Raw genomic sequence first — 23,384 nt, forward strand, 5'->3', positions numbered from 1 at the left:
CATAATTTTGTACACCTCAATCATGTCCCCCCTCAGCCTCCTCTGCTCCAAGGAAAACAAACCCAATCTTCCCAGTCTCTCTTCATAGCTGGAATAACATTTTTGATCTCTCGCTCTGTCGGTCTCTCCATCTCCAGTTCTGTGGAATATTTTGAACTATTTCTAGACTGTGAGTTTTATCATAACTACAGGATTAAATAGGACAATTAAGCAGAGTGTGGCAGGAAGGGACAGGAAGTTTAACAGTAATAGTGCATCAGCAAATAAGGTCAAAGCAGGGAAAAATAGTAAAAAGTTAAAATTAAAGGCTCTTTATCTGAATGTATGGAGTATTCGTAACAAGATAGATGAATTAGTTGCACAAGTAGGGGTGAATGGGTTTGATCTAATAGCCATTACAGAGACATGGTTGCAAGGTGACCAAGGTTGGGAACTAAACATTCCAGGGTACTTGACATTTCAAAAAGACAGGCAGAATGGAAAAGGAGGGGGTGTAGCCCTGAAAATAAAGGATGACATAAAGACAGTAGTGAGAAAGGATCTTGGCTCAGAAGATCAGGAAGTAGAATCAGTATGGGTGGAAATAAGAAATAACAAGGGGCAGAAAACATTGGTGGGAGTAGTTTATAGGCCCCCTAATAGTAGCTATACTGTTGGACAGAGTATTAATCAAGAAATAATAGGAGCTTGGAATAAAGGTAATGCAATAACCATGGGGGATTTAATCTTCATATAGACTGGACAAATCAAATTGGCAAAGGCAGTCTGGAGGATGAGTTCATGGAATGCATTCGAGACAGTTTCCTAGAATAATACGTCATGGAACCAACCAGGGAACAGGCTATTTTAGATCTTGTATTGTGTAATGAGACAGGGTTAATTAGTAATTTCACAGTAAAGGATCCTCTGGGGACGAATGATCATAATATGATAGAATTTGCTGGTTTCTAAAACTCCCCAAATCTTCAGGCTTATTAGTCTTCTTTGCAACTTTATAGGCCTCTTCTTTTAATCTAATACTACCCTTAACTTCTTTAGTTAGCCATTTCGTTGAGAAATAAAATGTATATTCATTTATATGTATATTCATTCGAATGTATATTCATGTATATTCACAAGAGAATGTATATTCGTTGAGCATATTGAAATAGTTCTTTAATTGTTTGCCATTGCTTATCTACCGTCATACCCTTTAATCTAATTTCCCAATCAACCTTATTGAGTTTGAGAGTGATGTACTTAAGTCTGAAACTAGAGTCTTAAACTTAAATAAAGCCAATTACATAGGTATGAGGGGTGAGTTGGCTAAGGTAGATTGGGAAATTAGATTAAAGGGTATGACGGTAGATAAGCAATGGCAAACAATTAAAGAACTATTTCGATATTCTCAACGAATATATGTTCCATTGAGAAATAAAGGGGGTGATTTTAAACCCCAAGAACGGGGGTGGGCTGGGGGCGGGTGGTAGTTGAAAATAATTGTTTTTTTTGGGTCGCAACCTCAAAATATTCGGACTTTGCATTCCCAGTGGGAAGCCTGTACTTTTACGCGCCGACGTTAAACCCGGAAATAAAGCCGGGTTGCGGTCGCGACCCAAAAAACAACTGTTTTCAACTCCCACCCGCCCCCAACCCACCCGTTCTTGGGGTTTAAAATCATCCCCAAAAACTCCACGGGAAAAGTGATTAATTCGTGGCTAACTAAAGAAGTTAAGGATGGTATTAGATAAAAAGAAAAGGCCTATAATGTTGGGAAGAAAAATGGTAAGTCTGAGGATTCGGAGAGTTTTAGAAGCCAGCAAAGGATGACCAAAAAATTGATAAAAAGGGAGGAACTAGAATGTGAAATTAAACCAGCAAGAAATATAAAAACAGATTGTAAGAGCTTCTACAAGTATGTAAAAAGGAAGAGAGTAGCAAAAGTAAACGTTGGTCCCTTAGAGGCAGAGACAGGAGAAATTATAATGGGGAATAAGGAAATGGCAGAGACGCTAAACAAATATTTTGTATCTGTTTTCACAGTAGAAGACACAAAAAGCATACTAAAAATAGGGGGGAGCCAAGGGGCTAATGAGAGTGAGGAATGTAAAGTAATTAATATCAGTAGAGAAAAAGTACTTGAGAAACTAATGGGACTAAAAGCCGATAAATCCCCTGGACCTGATGGCCTACATCCTAGGGTTCTAAAAGAGGCAGCTGCAGAGATATTGGATGCACTGGTTGTGATCTTCCAAAATTCTCTAGATTCTAGAATGGTCCCAGCGGATTGGAAGGTAGCAATTGTAACTCTGCTATTCAATGAAAGGAGGGAGAAACAAACCAGGGAACTACAGGCCAGTTAGCCTGACATTGGGCGTCAGGAAAATGCTGGAATCCATTATTAAGGAAGTGGTAACAGGGCACTTAGAAAATCATAATATGATTAGGCAGAGTCAACACGTTTTTACGAAAGGGAAATCGCGTTTGACACATTTATTAGAGTTTTTTGATGATGTAACTAGCAGGGTAGATAAAGGGAACCAGTGGATGTAATATATTTGGATTTTCAAAAGTCATTCAATAAGGTGCACATAAAAGATTGTTGCGCAAGATAAGGGCTCATAGGGTTGGGGGTAATATATTAGAATGGATAGAGGATTGGCTAACGGTAAGAAAACAGAGTGATAAACGGGTCATTTTCAGGTTGGCAGGCTGTAACTAGTGGGGTGCCGCAAGGATTGGGGCTTGGGAATCAGCTGTTTACAATTTATATTAATGACTTAGATGAAGGGACCGAGTGTAATGTATCCAAGTTTGCTGATGATACAAAGCTAGGTGGGAAAGTAAGCTGTGAGGAGGACACAAAGAGTCTGCAAAGGGATATAGACAGGTTAAGTGAGTAGGCAAGAAGGTGGCAGATGGAGTGTAATGTGGGGAAATGTGAGGTTGTTCACTTTGGTAGAAAGAATAGAAAAACAGAATATCTTTTAAATGTGGGAAACTATTAAATGTTGGTGTTCAGAGAGTTTTGGGTGTCCTTGTACAAGAAACACAAAAAGTTAGCAGGTACAGCAAGCAATTAGGAAGGCAAATGGCATGTTAGCCTTTATTGCAAGGGGGTTGGAGTACAAGAGTAAGGAAGTCTTACTACAATTGTACAGGGTTTTGGTGAGATTTCATCTGGAATACTGTGTACTGCCTTAGAGGCGGTGCAACAAAGGTTCACTAGATTGATTCCTGGGATGAGAGGGTTGACCTATGAGGAGGGATTGAGCAGAATGGGCCTATACTCTCTGGAGTTCCGAAGAATGAGAGGTTCATCTCATTGAAGCATATAAGATTCTTAGTGGGCTTGACAGGGTCAATGCTGAGAGGTTGTTTCCCCTGGCTGGAGCGTCTAGAACTAGGGGGCACAGTCGTAGGATAAGGGGTCAGCCATTTAGGACTAAGCTGAGGAGGAATTTCTTCACTCAGAGGGTTGTGAATCTTTGGAATTTTCTACCCCAGAGGGCTGTGGATGCTCAGTCATTGAGTATATTGAAGGCTGAGATAGACAGATTTTTGGTCTCTAGGGGTATCAAGGGATATGGGGATCGGGCGGGAAAGTGGAGTTGAGGTTGAAGATCAGCCATGATCTTACTGAATGGCCTACTCCTGCTTCTATTTCTTACATTCTTATTTCTATTCACTTTTTCTCAAGGGCCACAATGACAAACAGTGTCTTGTTCATGAGCCAGTCTCAGGACAGCTACAACAAGATGGGTTGCACATGATCTTCTCTACACACCAAATTCCTGATTTCAAAACCATCTTGAGCAGCTGTCAAGTGGAAGACGGTCACTTCCTCAGCTCCTATTATTCAGGTGGAGCCCTTTCACTTGCTCGGTGGATTCTGGGACAGGCTTTGCTTCATAGTAGCATTCCTTTGACGAGAACAAGAGATTGAATGTGTCTTCCAACAGCCAGGTGAGCTACGAGGGAGCTCAAGAACACTGGAAGCAGTAACTCTCCTGTGGCCCCCATAGAGACTTCAGAGGTAATCACAGGTTGAGACATATTTTCAGACACAGCCCACAATTTTCTGATGAGTAAAGATACCTGGCAGGAAAGGGTACTGGAGCCAAGGGTTTGTATGACAATCTATCTCCCTTTTGACAAACAAAGATGTCATTGCATCCACCAGCTCTGAGTGTCATGTGCCAAAGTTAGTGGTGCCATACAGACCTCCTGACATCAAGCCAAACCTGCATCACTCTATCAGTTGTTTTTTGTTGTGCATCTGCAATAATCAACCAAATTTTCTTCCTTATCTGTGACTCCATTACAAAGATGGTGACTCATATTGGGATGTGCTTCTATGAGAATTGGTGGCCAAAGTAGACAGGGTAGTGAAAAGTTCAATCCCATCCTCAGCCAACATACATACAAAGGCACACATACATGCACATAAACACATATTTCCATCACGGATCACTTCACAGCAATCAGCAGTTGGAAGCCTTACTGATTATATTTTTCATCTTTCTAGCCTAGGGATACTAATGCCAACTGTATTTTGCCCTTTAACTCATTCTCGGGATGTGGGCGTTGCTGGCAAGGCCGGCATTTATTGCACAGCCCTAGTGGCCCTGGGAAGGTGGCATTCGGCCACCTTCTTGAACCACTATTCTTTGTAGTGGTTTGATACAACTCAGCAGCTTGCTAGACTTCAGAGTCAACCATATTGGTGTGTGCCTGGAGTCACATATAAACCAGTCTGGGTAAAGATGGTAGGTTTCCTTCTCTGAGGGGCATTAGTGAACCTGTTGGGTTTTTAACAACAATCTGAAATCTACATGGTCACTTTCAAATGCAAATTATCAAAGTGCCATGGTGGGAATTGAACTCAAGGGCTCGATGTTAGCAGGGCTGCGGGTTCACGGCGGGGGGGCTATTGGGCGCGTGGGTAACGCGCCCGGTGAAATTAGTCTGCCACCCGCGCGATCGCAGCCCAATTGGATCCACTTACCTTGTCTTCCAGGTTCCCCACTGCTGATCTGCGCGTCGGGCGGGCTGCACACGCGCAGCAAGATCTGTCAGCTGGAGGAACTCCATTTAAAGGGGCAGTCCTCCACTGACAGATGCTGCAACAAATGGAAAAAATTACAGCATGGAGCAGCCCAGGGGGAAGGCTGCTCCCAGTTTAATGATGCCTCACTCCAGGTATCAATAGATGGGGTGAGGAGGAGGGGGAGAACAGAGATCTTCCCCCCCCCGGCGGGCAGGAGGAAGCGGCCTGCCTCTGCCACCAGGAAGGCCTGGCTCGAGGTGGCAGAGGAGGTCACCTGCACCACCAACATATCGCCCACCTGCATACTGTGCAGGAGGTGCTCCAATGACCTCAGTAGGTCAGCCAAAGTGAGTACACTTACTCATTCCCCTACGCTCCATCTGCCACATCACCGCCCCCACCCCACACCTCTTTCTGCACTGCCAACACTACTCTGTCACATCACCCCTCATACCCACTCAAACCTCATCCTCATCTTACCTGCACTTACTCACCTCGCCAATACTCATCCCGCCACTACCACTCAACCCAATCCTCATACAATCTCATGGCTCTATCTCATACTCACCCTCTCATGCATCTCTTTCACGGTCAGCCTCACTCAACCTGCCACTACCTGTGCTGCAGTCACAGGGCATGCATCACATATGTGCAGTAGGCAGCGTAAGGCAAACGTGTCGTGAGCATGAAGGGGATGCACAAGGGTGTTTGAGGGTTTGTCATGGTTTTTACTTATATTTAATTTCTGACCAACTCACATTACATATTATATTGGCACCACTACTGCCACGTCTTTGCAAATCTTGTCTGGTTTGTGCAATAATGCCCTTTCCTGAGGATCACTATGAAGACCCACAACTGATGACACCCATTGTGTCACTGCAGAGTGGGTGTAGGTGTATTTGCAGGGCTCTTTTGTGCAGATGACTGAGAGACGTCGGCGATGTCCCCAGTGGCACCCTGGAAGGATGCGGAGGAGAAGTTGTTGAGGGCAGTGGTGACTTTGACAGCGACAGGTAAGAAGATGGTGCTCGGGCCAGCCGGGAGCAGCTTGGCATGAAGGAGGCTGCAGATGTCCACGACTACATGTCGAGTGACTCTGAGCCTCCGTGTGCACTGCTGCTCAGAGAGGTCCAGGAAGCTGAGCCTCGGTCTGTGGACCCTGTTGCGAGGGTAGTGCCCTCTGCGACGCCTATCTCTCTGCGGTAGCCCTCCCTCCTGCTGTGCAGGTGGATGTGTCACAGCACTCTGTTGTGGAGCTCCACGTGTCAGAGGTGGACGGCGTGGATGGCGAGGCTGGTGAGGCTGTTCGCCCTCCGAGGAGGTCATGACTGCAGCTACAGCGGCCCCCATCCGGAAGATGTACATCTGAGGGGGTCCGCAAGGTAGGTACATATCTCTGGACCCTGGGGTAAGTGTGCAAGTTGGTGAATTTTCTTGTCAGGAGGAGGGTGGTGAAGGCCAAACTTTGTCCCAAGTGACAGAGTGGCCTCCTGCAATGAGTGAGGGTCTCCCCTGCCACCTGTCAAATGGACCTTTGCAGCTGCCACAGGCTGACAGCTGCAACAGGTCCATTTGAACTGGGAGTGTTTCCCCCAGTACGGGAAACAGTCCCAGTTTTCTATAAAATCCCACCCCTCCTCACATAATCCCTTAATCAGGTCAGTTAATGATCTGAACAAACAAGATAAATACTTTTAAGTGGCATCCCGCTGACTTTAATTGCCTGTGGGATTCCCACCAGCGGGTGCTGCGCGCGCACGCCGGCGCGTCAGTGGGGAACCCGGAAGTGGGCGGGTTGGAGCCGGGCTCTGGTCCCGCTCCGGGATTCCCCAATTTTCAGAGCCCCCCCACCAAGAACGCACCCGATAGCGGGTGTTAAAATGATGCCCCATGTCTCTGGATTATTAGTCCAGGTATTTGGATTACTCAATGTGGCAGGAATTAGAATGAAAATGGGAAATAACAGGAAGGAATCTGATCTTTGGAATTCCACTTTTACCTCAAGGCTCACACCCAATCAAGGATGTACATATTGTCTAAACCATATTATAAAACAAAATGTGATTATTAATGATACTGGCTATCCAGTATAGGTCCTGAACAAGGTGCATCCATGGAGGGAAGTTGGTCCAGGTTGAATAGATTATAAAGTTAGATTGATAGTCAATAAATTTACAGAGTCACCTTAAGGGGTTAGAACTTTATCTTCTGAGAGGTTTTACCTGTTTCACCTCCTTCAGAATTTGAATGGGTGGAGTACAGTCTATGATCGGATGAATTGTACATGATCTAAGGAAAGGCCTTGATGAGTCGAATGCCCTTTTCTTGTTCTATGCTTTATTATTCTATGCTGGATTACTAGGATTATTCTCAACAAGTGGGTACATATTATGAACTTGTGCCCTCGGTGCAGAGCTGCACACGCCAGGAGATCATCTTAGGAATTCAGGCATGCAGGTCAGCAGGCTGCATGAAATTGTACGTCCATTTGGCACCCTTTGTAAATTAAGGCCAATGGGTATCAAGCGTAAGACATAGATTAGTTAAAGGGAAGGAAAGGAAAGGCTGTCGTAAGGGGAACTAGATAGCATTGGGCAGGTATTGAGTGGTGTGTCCCAGGGATTCATGCTAGGACCACCTCCTCTTCCTAGTCTACGTAAACGATCTGGTCATTTCAGTCACGGGTAAATGCGGACTCAGAGGAGGGAGCCAATATTCCTCAAAGCGAGCCTAACCAGGTCTGCACCCGTGCTACTCAAAATGCAAGGCACTGCATATCAGAAGTAAACATAGGAGGGCTGTGTGGGATAGAACTTGCCAAGGGGAAAGTTAAAACGGGGCTAAGCGGGCAGAAATCTCATGTAATGGTGCTCCGCTGCTTTTCTGGTCAGTTTCGCTCATCATTCAGGCATAACCAATCGTAGAATCTGTCCCGATATGTGACAAATCAATATCCCTAAGGTACTGCATATCAAAGGCAAATGTAGGAGGCCTGTGTGTTATTAGAACTTGCCAAGGGGGAGATTTTGTGGTTTACCATCCTGTGCCTGTTTTACACAGACCCTGCATAACTCCAGTGGCGTTCAGCTGTTGAGAGCAGATTATGGGGGCCAGTAAGTCATTAACATATATATTTGGTCCCTTAATGAACTCATTACATGTCTGTGTAGGCCTTCAACACCACAGCTTTATACCATACCAATGCATATTGTTGCTATAGCCATCGAGCATCTCCTCGGCCTCACAACCCGTATAATGCAGCATAACATGAACTTTGCTGAATTCAAATTCAAAAATTGATCGGATTGCTGGCAACAGAAAAAAATATATAGGGACAGCGCTAGAAAAACATTTTTGCTTGGGACGAGATACTGCCACAAAATTTATGGGCGTGACGCAACCACAGATTGCCAAATAAGTGCTCTGTTATGTTTACTCTGCTCAAAAAAACCAAAACTAATTGCTGGTTCTCTGCATTCCAGACTTTTTGGCTGAGGCAGGCTGAAGAAAGAGCTGTTATAATACCTGTCTGTATAGCCCTCACTGCCTGTTTGTAATGAACCTCACCTCCTACTGTAGTCCTTTGCAGCCTGTCTCACTCATCATTCACTTCAACCTGCAGGTTAGGTTAAAAAAAAATTTTGTGGAGTATATTTTCCTCACTGAGCACAATTAAAGACCGTTCTTTCACTAAAAACTGTCATTGGTTTATAATGATAGTTTATAATGAAAGCATTTTCCCTTGACTCTCAGCTTTGCTCATTTGGTAACTATCTCACCTCTGGGTTAGAAGGTTGTGGGTTCACAAAGTTCAGTACAGATGAGATCATTCTCAATATGTTGACTCCTAATTATGGCTTATGTCATGTCTAAACTCTGTTCAGCCTGTGTAAGGTTCAACTTTCACCAATATGTGCATTTAACCAATTATTATTTATTTAACATTTTGTTCACTACTATCCGTTCACAGAAACACGACTTCCTCCCCCATCACATTTCAAAAAAATGTCAGTTTGGCTCAGTGGTAACATTCTCACTGCTCACAACAACAACATGCAACTGGCTCAAAAAAGGGCATGATTGGATACTAAATATTCCTGGATACAAGGTGTTCAGGAAAGATAGGGAAGGAAAGAAAGTGGGAGGGGGGTGGCAGTATTGATTAAGGAGAATGTTGCAGTGCTGGAGAGAGAGGATGTCCTGGAGGGGTCAAGAACAGAATCTATTTGGTTAGAGATAAGAAACAAAAGAGGCGCCATTACACTACTGGGTGTATTCTATAGGCCACCAACTAGTGGGAAGGATATAGAGGAGCAAATTTGCAGGGAAATTAGAGAGGTGCAAAAGCTACAGAGTAATGATAACTGGGGACTTCAACTATCCTAATATAGACTGGGATAATAATAGTAAGGGGCAAAGAGGGGGAGGAATTTTTGAAATGTGTTCAGGATAACTTTCTTGATCAGTATGTTTCCGGCCCAATGAGGAAGGAAGTATTGCTGGACTTGGTTCTGGGGAATGAGGCGGGCAAAGTGGAGCAAGTGTCAGTCAGGGAACATTTAGGGAGCAGCGATCATAGTAAGATAAGGTTTAGAATAGCTATGGAAAAGGACATGGACCACTCTAAAGTAAAAATACTCAATTGGAGGAGGACCAATTTCAGTGGGATGAGAACCGATCCGGTCTGGGTAAATTGGAATCAAAGATTGGCAGGCAAAACTGTAATTGATAATGGGCGGCCTTTAAGGAGGAGATGGTTCACGTACAGTCCTAGGTACATTCCCACGAGGGAGAAAGGTAGGGCAATTAAACCCAGAGCTCACTGGATTACAAAGGAGATAGAGACTAAGATGAAGCAGAAAAAAGGGGCGTATGACAGATGTCAGGTTGATGATACATGTGAGAACCAGGCAGAATATAGAAAGTTCAGAGGGGAAGTGAAAAAGGAAATAAGTAGGGCAAGGAGAGAGTATGAGAATAGACTGGCGGCCAACATAAAAGGGAATCCAAAAGTCTTCCACAGGCATATAAATAGTAAATGGGTAGTAAGAGGAGGGGTGCGGCTGATTAGGGACCATAAAGGAAATCTACTCATGGAGGCAGAGGGCATGGCCGCGGTACAAAATAAGTATCTCGCCAAGGAAGAAAATGCTGCCAGAGTCTCAGTAAAGGAAGAAATAGTTGAGATACTGGATGGGCTAAAAATTAATAAAGAAGAGGTGCTAGAAGGGCTGGCTGTACTTAAAGTAGATAAGACACCAGGTCCGGATGGGATGCATCCTAGGTTGCTGAGGGAAGCAAGGGTGGAAATTGCAGAGGTACTGGCCATAATCTTCCAAAAATCCTTAGGTACGGGGGTGGTGCCAGAGGACTGGAGAATTGCAGATGTTACACCCTTGTTGGGTGTAAGGATAAACCCAGCAACTACAGGCCAGTCAGTTAATCTCAGTGGTGGGGAAACTTTTAGAAACGATATTCCGGAAAGAATTAACAGTCATTTGGACGAGGGTGGATTGATTAGGGAAAGCCAGAATGGATTTGTTAAAGGCAAATCAAGTTTAGTTAACCTGATAGAGTTTTTTGATGAGGTAACAGAGAGGGTAGATAAGGGCAATGCAGTTGGTGTGGTATTCCTAGACTTTCAAAAGGCGTTTGATAAAGTACAGCACGGTAGGCTTGTCATCAAGATTGCGGCCATGAAATAAAGGGGGCAATAGCAACATGGATACAGAATTGGCTAAGTGACAAGAAACAGAGAGTAGCGGTGAACGGTTGTTTTTCGGTCTGGAGGGAAGTGTACAGTGGTGTTCCCCAGGAGTCGGTGCTGGGACCACTGCTTTTCATGATACATATATTAATGACTTGGACTTGAGTGTACAGGGCACAATTTCAAAATTTGCAGATGATACGAAACTTGGAAGGGTAGTGAACAGTGAGGAGGATAGTGATAGACTTCAAGAGGCTATAGACAGGCTGGTGGCATGGGAGGACACGTGACAGATGAAATTTAACACAGAAAAATGTGAAGTGATACATCTCGGTAGGAAGAACGTGGAGAGGCAATATAAACTAGAGTGCACAATTCTAAGAAGGGTACAGGAACAGAGAGATCTGAGGGTATATATGCACAAATCGTTGAAGGTGGCAGGCAGGTTGAGAATGCAGTTAAAAAAGCATACGGGATCCTGGGCTTTATAAATAGAGGCATAGAGTACAAAAGTAAGGAAGTCATGATGAATCATTATAAAACACTGGTTAGGCCACAACTGGAATATTGTGTCCAGTTCTGGGCACCGCACTTTACGAAGGATGTGGAGGCCTTAGAGAGGGTGCAGAAGAGATTTAATAGAATGATTCCAGGGATGAGGGACTTTAGTTACGTGGATAGACTGGAAAAGCTGGGATTGTTCTCCTTGGAACAGACAAGGTTGCGAGGAGATTTGATAGAGGTATTCAAAATCATGAAGGTTCTAAACAGAGTAGATAGAGAGAAACTGTTCCTATTGGCAGAAGGGTCAAGAACCAGATGGCATAGATTTATGGTGACTGGCAAAAGAACCAAAGGTGAATGAGGAAAAACTTTTTACACAGTGAGTAGTTAGGATCTGGAATGCACTGCCCGAGGGAGTGGTGGAGGCAGATTCAATCATGGCCTTCAAAAGGGAACTGGATAAATACCTGAAAGTAAAAAATTTGCAGGGCTATGACAATAGGGCAGGGGAGTGGGACTAACTGGATTGCTCTTGCATAGAGCCGGTGTGGACTCGATGGGCCGAATGGTCTCCTTCTGTGCTGTAACTTTCTATGATTCTATGAAAACATCCCAAGGCACTTCACAGGAATGTAATCAAACAAGAATGGACACCGAGCCAGAGAAGGAGACATTAGGACAGGTGACCTAAAGCTTAGTCAAAGAGGGATTTGGAATTTGAACACGAGGGTGAGAACTTTAGAATCAAGGTGTTGGTGGACTTGGAGCCAGTGTAGGTCAGCGAGCACAGGGGTGATAGGTGAATGAAATGTGGTGTTGAGTAAAAAGGTTGTGGGTTCTTCTTCTAGAAACAATCCAGTAATGTAAAGTGTGCAGCTTTGCAACTCACAAGTAAAGTCAAATGGAGGATGTCTGTATGTGAACTTGGCAGTGAAATCGAGCCATTTGATAATAATGATTTATGAAGTCCAATTCAAGTGAAGCCAAAGTCTTCTTCTGACGTGAGTCCAAGAGATGTTTCTAGGAAGACTATGGGAGTGAATTTTTGTGGGGTTTCATTGGAACATAGGAACAGGAGTAGGCCATTCAGCCCCTCGTGCCTGCTCCGCCATTTGATAAGATCATGGCTGATCTGTGATCTAACTCCATATACCCGCCTTTGGCCCATATCCCTTAATACCTTTGGTTGCCAAAAAGCTGTCTATCTCAGATTTAAATTTAGCAATTGAGCTAGTGTCAATTGCCGTTTGCGGAAGTGAGTTTCAAACTTCTACCACCCTTTGTGTGTAGAAATGTTTTCTAATCTCGCTCCTGAAAGGTCTGGCTCTAATTTTTAGACTGTGCCCCCTACTCCTAGAATCCCCAACCAGCGGAAATAGTTTCTCTCTATCCACCCTATCCGTTCCCCTTAATATCTTATAAAATTCGATCAGATCACCCCTTAACCTTCGAAACTCTAGAGAATACAACCCCAATTTGTGTAATCTCTCCCTGTTCTATCCTTTTTTGATCCAAAGTGGATGACCTCACATTTGTCTACATTGAATTCCATTTACCACAGTTTTGCCCATTCACCTTAGATATGTGACTTTCTATGCCTTAATCTAAGTCATTAATAAATATTGTGAATAATTGAGGCCCCAAGACAGATCCCTGCGGGACTCCACTAGTCACATCCTGCCAATGTGAGTACCTACCCATTATCCCTACTCTGTCGCCTTTTGCTCAGCCAACTTCCTAACCAAGCCCGTACTTTTCCCTTGATTCCATGGGCTTTCCCTTGATTCCATGGGCTTCTATCTTAGCTAACAGTCTCTTATGTGGGGCCTTATCAAATGCCTTCTGGAAGTCCATATAAATAACATCCATTGACATTCCCCTGTCCACTACTTTAGTCACCTCTTCAAAAAATTTCTCCCACTCTAAACTTTGTCAGAAGAGCTGCGTAACATCCAGAAGAAAGGGCGTAAATGCAATTTACACCGTTTTCCCCTGGCTTTCATGGCTCTTCCTCCAAAATTACAATGGATGAATGGGAGAACCTCTGTGAAAATTCACTCCCTATAGATCTCCCCAACAAATTGCACAAGAGTTGGCAGCTGAAGTCTTCCACATGGGCTAACACAGTTAGTGACAAAGTTTCCAATCTTATTTTTATATTACTGGATTGCTTCAAGGAGACGTTATGAACAAAGGAAATGACAGGCAGGAAAAGACCAGTTGGTTCATCAAGCCTGCCCCACACTCATGATGGCTGTCGAATGTTCCTTAGGGAAGGAAACCTGCTGTCCTTACCTGGTCTAGCCTATATGTGAGCCCAGTCCCACACCAAAGTGGGTAACTCTTAACTGACCTCTGAAGTGGCCTAGCAAACCACTCAGTTATATCAAACTGCCAGCGCTTCAAAAAGGCTCACCACCAGGTCAACTAGGGCTGGGCAATAAATGCCAGCCTTGCTATGCCCACATCCTGAGAATGAATAAAAATAAAGTTGGGAAGGTCCCCTGAAGTCTTGCTGTAGCTTTCTTACCTGTGCTGAGAAAGGCTTCCTGGAACGTGGTACTTGAAGACATTGGCTCGTGTACTGTTGGCCCAGTGAGCAGCCATCTTTACAACAGGACAGATGATGAAATAGTCCCTGTAAAGAAAGAAAAAAATACAGACTTTGATAGCAAACCAGAGGAAGGAAAATAGGAACAGGAGTAGGCCATTCAGCCCCTCGAGCCTGTTCCACCATTCACAGAGTCATAGAAAGGTTACAGCACGGAAGTAAGGCCATTCAGCCCATCGAGTCCATGCCAGCTCTACGCAAGAGCAATCCAGTTAGTCTCACTCCCCTGCCTATCCCCGTAGCCCTGCAAATTTTTTATTTTCAAGTTCTTATCTAGTTCCCTTTTGAAAGATATGATTTAATTTGCCTCCACTACCCCCTCTGGCAGTGCATTCCAGATCCTAATCATTTGCTGTGTAAAAAAGTTTTTCCTCATGTCACCTTTTTTTGTCAATCACCTTAAATTTATGCCCTCTGTTTCATGATCGTTCCACCAATAGGAACAGTTTCTCTCCATCTACTCAGTCTAGACCCCTCATAATTTTGAATACCTCTAACAAATCCCCTCTCAACCTCCTCTGTTTCAAGGAGAACAACCCCAGCTTCTCCAGTCTATCCACGTAACTATAGTCCCTCATCCCGGAATCATTCTCGTAAATCTCTTCTGCACCCTCTCTAAGGCCTTTATATCGTTCCTAAAGTGCAGTGCCCAGATCTGGACACAATACTCCAGTTATGGGCGAACTATTGTTTTATAAAGGTTCATCATGACTTCCTTACTTTTGTACTCAATGCCTCTATTTATAAAGCCCAGGATCCCGTATGCTTTTTTAACCCCTTTCTCAACCTGCCCTGCCACCTTCAACGATTTGTGTACATATACCACCAGATCTCTGTTCCTTTACCCCTTTTAGAATTGTGCCCTTAAGCTTATATTGCATCTCCTCATTCTTCCGAAATGCATCACCTCACATTTTTCTGTGTTAAATTTCATCTGCCATGTGTCTGCCCATGCCAACAGCATGTCTATATCCTCTTGAAGTCTATCACTATCCTCCTCACTGTTTGCTACCCTTCCAAGTTTCGTGTCATCTGCAAATTTTGAAATTGTGCCCTGTACACCCAAGTCCAAGTTATTAATATATATCAAGAAAAGATAAATTCAATTAGATTGTGTCTGATCTGTATTTTAACTCTATTTACCTGCCATGGTTCCAGAAGACCATAACAGACCATAAGAGATAGGAGCAGGAGTAAGTCATTCGGCCCCTCGAGCCTTTTCGCCATTTAATGAGATCATGGCTGATCTGATTTTTACCTCAACTCCACTTTCCCGCCCTTTCCCCATATCCTTTGACTCCCTTGCTGATCAAAAATTTGTCTAACTCAGCCTTGAATGTATTCAATGACTCAGGCTCCACAGCTTTTTGGGGTAAAGAATTCCAAAGATTCACGACCCTCTGGGAGAAGAAATTCCTCCTCATTTCCGCTAAAGAAGGCATATGGGATACTTGCCTTTATTAGCCGAGGCATAGAATATAAGAGCAAGGAGGTTATGATGGAGCTGTATAAAACACTGGTTAGGCCACAGCTGGAGTACTGTGTGCAGTTCTGGTCGCCACACTACAGGAAGGATGTGATCGCTTTGGAGGGGGTGCAGAGGAGATTCACCAGGATGTTACCAGGGCTGGAGCGCTTCAGATATGAAGAGAGACTGGGAAGATTGGGTTTGTTTTCCTTGGAGCAGAGGAGGCTGAGGGGGGACATGATTGAGGTGTACAAAATTATGAGGGGCACAGATAGGATGGATACTAAGGAGCTTTTTCCCTTCGTTGAGGGTTCTATAACAAGGGGACATAGATTCAAGGTAAAAGGCGGGAGGTTTAGAGGGGATTTGAGAAAGAACTTTTTCACCCAGAGGGTGGTTGGAGTCTGGAACTCACTGCCTGAAAGGGTTGTGGAGGCAGGAACCCTCACAACATTCAAGAAGCATTTGGATGAGCACTTGAAATGCCATAGCATACAAGGCTACGGACCAAATGCTGGAATATGGGATTAGAGTAGACAGGGCTTGATGGCCGGCGCGGACACGATGGGCCGAAGGGCCTCTATCCGTGCTGTATAATTCTATGACTCTAACTCTATGACTTAAATGGGTGACCCCTTATTCTGAGACTATGCCCCCTAGTTTTAGATTCCCCCATGGGGGGTAATATCCTCTCAGCATTTACCCTATCGAGTCCCCTCAGAATCTTGTATGTTTCAATAAGATCTCCGCTCATTCTTCTAAACTCCAACGAGTATAGACCCAACCTGTTCAATCTTTCCTCATAAGACAACACTTGCATACCCGGAATCAACCTAGTGAACCTTCTCTGAACTGCCTCCAATGAAAGTATGTCCTTCCTTATATAAGGGCACCAGAACTGTACTCAGTACTCCAGGTGTGGTCTCACCAGCACCCTGTACAGTTGTAGCATGACTTCCCTGCTTTTATACTCCATTCCCTAGAAATAAAGGCCAATATTCCGTTTGCCTTCCGGATTACCTGCTGCACCTGTATGTTGACTTTTTGTGTTTCATGTACGAGGACACCCAGATCCCTCTGTACCGCAGCATTTTGTAGTATTTCTCCATTCAAATAATATTTTGCTTTTTTATTTTTCCTCCCAAAGTGGATGACTTCACATTTTCCCACATTATATTCCATCTGCCAAATTCTTGCCCATTCACTTAACCTGTCAATATCCCTTTGTAGACACTTTGGGCTCGATTTTCACACCCGCGATCGGGTGCATTCGTGGTGGCGGGGGGGGGGGCTGCGAAAATCCGGGATTCCCGGGGCTGCTCTGGAGCCTGGCTCCAACCCACCCACTTCCGGGTTCCCCAGTGACGCGTGACATGCACACGCAGCCCCTGCATGTGGGACTCCTGCTGGCAATTAAATTTTTGCCCATTCGTTTAACCTGTCAATATCCCTTTGCAGACACTTTGGGCTCGATTTTACCATCGGGTTTCCTGTGGGTTTCCAGCGGGGGGGCCCCGAAAATCCCGATATCCAGTCACGTGACCGGATCGCGCCACGATCCCAACCACTTCTGGGTTCCCCGATGACGTGCGGGGCTGCGTGCGCGGCCCCCGCTGGTGGGAATCCCGCAGGCAATAAAAGCCAGCGGGGTTCCACTTGAGTGTACTTACCTTGCTTGTTGAGGTCATTAAATGAGCTGAATCAGCTGTCAAAACAGGAAGTGCGGGATTTTACCTTCAACGCAGAGTGTTTCACACACTGGGGGAAACAGTCTCCCTCCAACCAGGCGTGTTGCAGCCAGCAGCCTGTGGCAGCTGCCAAGGTGCACTCCACGGGGGGGGGGGGGAAGAGCCCTCACCCACGCAGGAGGCCACCGCGTCACATAGGGCAACCCCTGCCCCCCACCACCCCTCGCCAAGCCAGAGGACAGACCGACGCAAAACCGCAGCCCCAGTCCGAGGAACCACCCACCTACCCTGCACAACCCCTCAGACCAACACCTGCCAGATGTGTGGTGCGTGGACACCCTCGGAGGACGAACAGCATGACCAGCCCCAGCAGCCTCGCAGTCCACGCCGTCCGCCGCAGAGACGTGGAGCCCCCCAACACGGTGCTGTTGCACGCCCACCTGCACAGCAGGAAGGAGGGCAACCGCAGAGAGAGATGCGTCGCAGAGGGCACTACCCTCGCCACAGGGTCCACAGGCCGAGGCGCAGCTCTCCGGACCTCTCCGAGCAGCAGTGCACAGGGAGGCGCAGATTCACTCGACATGTAGTCGTGGAGATCTGCAGGCTCTTTCATGCCGAGCTGCTCCTGGCTGGCCCCAGCTGCTTACCTGTCGCTGCCAAAGTCACCACTGCCCTCCATAACTTCTCCTCCGCATCCTTCCAGGGTGCAGCCGGGTACACCGCCGATGTCTCTCAGTCGTCTGCGCGGAAGAGCCCTGCAAATACACCTGCACCTACTCTGCAGTAACACAATGGGTGGCATCAGTGGTGGGTCCTCATAGTGATACCCAGGAGCGGGCATTATTGGACACAACAGGCAGGATTCGCGGAGACATGGCAGTGGTGGTGCCAATATAATGTGTGATGTTTGTTGCTCTGAAATTCAATATAGGTAACACCCATGGCAAACCCTCAGACACCCTTGTGCATCCCCTTCATGCTCACGACACGTTTGCCTTACGCTGCCTACTGCACATATGTGATGCATGCCCTGTGGCTGCAGCACAGGCGGTGGCAGGTTGAGTGAGGCTGGCCGTGAGGGAGATGCACGAGAGGGTGAGTATGGGATAGAGCCATGAGATTGTATGAGGATTGGGTTGCGTGTTAGTGGCGGGGTGAATACTGGCAAGGTGAGTAGGTGCAGGTAAGATGAGGATGGGGTTTGAGTGGGTATGAGGGGTGATGTGACAGAGTAGTGTTGGCGGTGGCGAAGGAGATGTGGGGTGGGGGCAGTGTTGTGGCAGATGGAGTGTAGGGGAAAGACTACGTATTCTCACTGTGGCTGACCTACTGCGGTCATTGGAGCGCCTCCTGCACTGTATGCAGGTGGGCGATATGTTGGTGGCGCAGGTGACCCCCTCTGCCACCTCAAGCCAGGCCTTCTTGGTGGCAGAGGCAGGCCGCTTTCTCCCGCCCGCCGGGTGGAAGATCTCTGTCCTCCCCCTCCTCCTCACCCCATCTGATGATACCTGGGATGAGGCATCATTAAACTGGGAGCAGCCTTCCCCCTGGGCTGCTCCATGCTGTAATTTGTTCCATTTGTTGCAGCATCTGTCAGTGGAGGACTGCCCCTTTAACTCGAGAGCCTCCAGCTGACAGATCGTACTGCGCATGCGCAGCCCGCCCGACGCGCAGACCAGCAGTGCGGACCCCGGGGGAGCAGGTAAGTGGCTCCAATTAGTGGATTGCCTGCTACAATCGCGCGGGCAACCCACTAATTTCACTGGGCGCGGAGGCCACGCACCCGAAACCCAACCCGCCGGAAATCCGCAGGCCTGCTAAAATCAGGCCCTTTGTGTCCTCATCGCAACTTGCTTTTCCACCTATCTTTGTATCATCACAAATTTGTCCACAATACACTCTGTTCCTTCATCCAAGTCATTGATATATGTTATAAATAGTTGAGGCCCCAGCACTGATCCCTGCGGCACGCCACTAGTTACAGATTGCCATTTTGAAAATTACCCTTTTATCCCGACTCTCTATTTTCTGTTAGTTAGCCAATCCTCTATCCACGCCAGTATATTACCCCCAACACCATGAGCTCTTATCTTGTGCAGTAATCTTTTATGTGGCACCTTATCGAATGCCTTTTGGAAATTCGAATATACTGCATCCATAGGTTCCCCTTTATCCACCCTGCCCATTACTTCCTCAAAGAACTCTAATAAATTTGTCAGACATGACTTCCCTTCATAAAACCATATTGACTCTCCTTGATTGTATTATGAGTCTCCAAATGTCCTGCTACTACTTCCTTAATAATGGATTGAAGCATTTTCCCAATGACAGATGTTAGGCTAACTGGTCTATAATTACCTGCTTTCTGTCTCACTCTCTTCTTGAATAGGGGTTCCAAATTGAAATTTTCAATTGACCTAGCCTCAACAGCTTTTTGAGGGAAGAGAGTTCCAAATTTCCACTACCCTTTGTGAAAATAAGTGCTTTCTGACAACACCCCTGAACTGCCTCGCTGTAATTCTAAGGTTATGCCCCCCTTGTTCTGGACTCCCCCACCAGAGGAAATAGTTTCTCTCAATCTAACCTATCAAATCCTTTAATCATTTTAAACACCTTAATTAGATCACCCCTTAATAGTCAAGGAAATAGAAGCCTAGTCTATGCCACCTGTCCTCATAATTTAATCCTATTAGCTCCGCTGAGCTTAATGAATTTCACAACATTTTGGAGCTGAGGGAAGCACATAACATGCCTGGATTTTCTTTATGATTTACAATAATACTGACCATTCATAGAGTGTGTTTGTGAGCTAAATTTCTTCCTTTCTGGTCAATGGTGACAAAGGATTGAAAGCACAAAACCAGGTGGTGATTATTAGCACTATGAAGATGTAAAAACTGATATCAAAATTTGTTTTTTCTATTGTAACAAACACTGTAAAGTATGAACTTTTGAACTTTATCTGAGGTAAATTTGACAGGAAGGGTGATGTAACTATATTTAAGCAGTTGTTTATCCAGCTACAGCACAGTATATTCACAGATTTATTTATGGAACTGTGAGGGGAACAAATTTGGTTCCTTGTTTATCGACCTTCAGTATGTAAGCAAAACACTATTTATTTTCCTTGAAAACACCTACTTCATTGTCTCTAAGCACATCTCTCATGAACTGCTTTTCCAATCCTTTCAGTGGTTCTGTTTACCCATCCCTCACTCCCTCAACCTGGCAGCCCACTTTGGAACGAGATCACAATATACTTAGAATGAGGAAAACCATTTGGCCCATGTTAATCCATCCATCCAGAACAACCATACATCCGTAGAGATATAGAGAAAATGTTTCCACTTCTGGGGAGTCCAAAACTAGAGGTCATAAAAATAAGATAATCATCATTAAATTCAATAGGGAATTCAGGAGAAACTTCTTTGCCCAAAGGGTGGTAAGAATGTGGAACCGCGCTACCACAAGGAGTAGCTGAGGCAAATAGCATAGATGCAGTTAAAGGGAATCTAGATAAGCACACAAGGGAGAAAGGAATAGAAGGGTATTCTGATAGGGTTAGATGAAGTAGGGAGGGAGGAGGCTCATGTGGAGCATAAACGGCGGCATGGACCAGTTGGGACAAATGGCCTGTTTCCATGCCCTTGACTCGATGTAACCACCCCCCCACCCCCAGCCCCCATTGCTGCATTCAGTTGTTTCTTAAATGATTCCCAGGTTTTCCCCTCTACCACTTTGCCCGGAGTCTATTCCTGGTGTTGATCAGTCTCTTCATGAAGAAGAGCTTCCTGTTATCAGCCTTAAAGTTACCTTTTAATAGTTTGAACCTGTATCCCATTTTCCTAATCCCACCGTTTAATTTAAAATATTAAACCTTTTCTATGCCATTTCCTATCTTATATACCTCTATAAGATCATCTCTCAAATGCCTCCTTACCAGGTTGAAAAACCCAAATATCTCCAGTTCTTCCCGTAACTCAGACCCCTGAAACTAAGGATCAGCCTTGTGGCTCTTTTCTGCAATGCCTCCAGCATTTGAATGTCTCCCTTGTTTCTCAGCGATCAGAACTGAATACAGTAATTCATGGTGTGGCCTGACCAGAGCACTGCACACTTTAATCTCTTTCAACTTGATCCTTAGACATTTCAACACCATTCATGAAGTATGCACCTTGCCCATTTTAGTTTCCTCTGTGCAATACTTTACACTTCTCTGCATTAACTTTCATCTGACATTGTTTGGCTCACTTAGATATTTTATTTCGTTCATTCTGTAGTTTCTAGGCTCCTTCCTCTGATTCAACGGCCCCTCCTACTTTAGTATAATCTGCAAAATTTCCAAAGTGACCTCTGCCTCACTGTGAGCAACACCACAAGATATCTGCTAGTTTTATATTAGAAGTCTTGTGTATTAAGCATGTCACACTTTAAATTCGACCATAGCACTAAAATATCTGTCAAACAAAAAAGACTTACATTTATACAACATCTCATCTCTCACTTTATCATGTCCCTCAGAGAAAACTCATGTACATTGAGTCACCCTGAAGTTAGGTGGACAAATGCGACAGCAGTCATTTTGTGCACAGCGAGATCCCACAAACAGCAACGAGATAAATGATCAGTTAAACTGTCTACCTGAACCAGGGAAGAGGCAGAGCCTCGATTTAATGTCTCATTCAAAGGATGGCACCTCTGGCAATACAGTACTCCCTTATTACTATATTGAGCGTTGGCTTGGATTTGTTTTATGGGCGTTGCTAGCAAGGTCACCATTTATTTCCCATCCTTGGTTGCCCTTGAGAAGGTGATGGTGAGCCTTCTTCTTGAACTGCTGCAGTCCATGTGGTGAAGGTTCTCCTACAGTGCTGTTAGGTAGGGAGTTCCAGGATTTTGACCCAGTGACGATGAAGGAACGGCGATATTTGTCCAAGTTGGGATGGTATGTGACTTGGAGGGGAACTTGGAGGTGGTGTTCCCTTGCATCTGCTGCCCTCATCCTTCAAGGTGGTAGAGGTTGCGGGTTTGGGAGGTGCTGTCGAAGAAGTCTTGGCCAGTTGCTGCAGTGTATCCTGTAGATAGTACACACTGTAGCCATGGTGCGCTGGTGGTGGAAGGCCAATTTTCCAAATGCGCACTCCTGGTGCAGATTCTCGCTTGCCGGGAGTGAATATTGGGAAATCAATGCTTGTCGTGGTTTTGTGTCCATGGTGGATAGAAAGCTGTGGGCAGTTTGCCAGCACTTCCATGACATGCATTGACAGCAAGCGAGGCTCTGCGCTGGAAACGTAGATTTGGAGCAATCTGTTTGTGCACAAGTCCTGATGCAGGAACTCACAACCTTCCGACTCAGAGGACAGAGGGCTACCAAAAGCAGATACTTTTTCAGATCATGCTGCAATGGGCATTAAACTTCAGTTCCAACTAACTGTATAATCGTTAAAAAGGCAAGCAGCTGATACAAAGTGTGATAAAACTATAATAGGCTGGATAACAAACAAAAATTAAAATCTCAATGTACTTGACTTCAATATTTGTAAAACTAAATTGAAAGTTGGAGATTAAAACAAATATCTGGATCTCAAAATTTAATATAAATCATATTAGTATATTTTGACTACATTACATAGAAATTATTTGAAAAAAAAGTCTTTGGGTATGTTTTTCATTTTCAGAGCTTGCAAAACACAATGAAAACATAAAATAATGCCAAAAGATAATGGGGGTAGATTTTGACTGGGCGATAGTGTAAAATGGGTGATAATGAATCGACAGCCTGTTTTGCATCTCACCCAATTTTTATTTCCATTGACTTGATGATGGTTATTAGTTGTTGTTTGGTAGCTTTTCCTACCTAGTGAATGGAACTGGTTTTTGTTTGATTGGCATATAGTCAATTGGATATTTCAACCAATCATGTTTATTTGCCCTATTGATGCATGACATCTTGAGAGTGTGACATCATAGATGTGCCAAATAGAAGACTTTTAATGATTAATGGATGGATATAACAGACTTCCATATCTAAAGCAGGGTTACTCATTAACTCTTTGTCAAGGGCCGGAATCCCAATTATCTACCATTCTGTTTCCTTTTCTCTCTTTCTTATACTTATATATATTTTTATCTTGACTCCATCACAAACCCAGAGATGGCTGGTTGTGGATGGAGGTTTAAATACGCAAGTTACAACATTGACTACAGTTAAAGGGAAGACAGGCTGTTGATAGTCCCTAAGCCACATTACAAGTGCTACTGACCTGTAAAATAGAATGTATTTTATTATGTAACAGCAGAAAAAAGAGAAATATTTGTATTTATGTATTGGCTGTAATTCTCCACCAGAAATATACCACAAACAGCAATGAGAT

The 23,384-nt window shown here is 44.8% G+C and overlaps 1 protein-coding gene across 1 annotated transcript in view; it reads right to left on the reverse strand.

Moving 5' to 3' along the window:
• Window positions 1–23,384, reverse strand: part of tg (thyroglobulin) — a 419,486-nt gene that overhangs the window by 38,739 nt on the left and 357,363 nt on the right. The window contains exon 46 of the mRNA XM_067976982.1: window positions 13,774–13,881. Within this exon, the coding sequence (XP_067833083.1) occupies window positions 13,774–13,881 (108 nt within the window). The remainder of the gene's footprint in view (window positions 1–13,773; window positions 13,882–23,384) is intronic.

Source organism: Heptranchias perlo, chromosome 3 (assembly GCF_035084215.1).
Source record: "Heptranchias perlo isolate sHepPer1 chromosome 3, sHepPer1.hap1, whole genome shotgun sequence".
NCBI classification, from domain to species: domain Eukaryota; kingdom Metazoa; phylum Chordata; class Chondrichthyes; order Hexanchiformes; family Hexanchidae; genus Heptranchias; species Heptranchias perlo.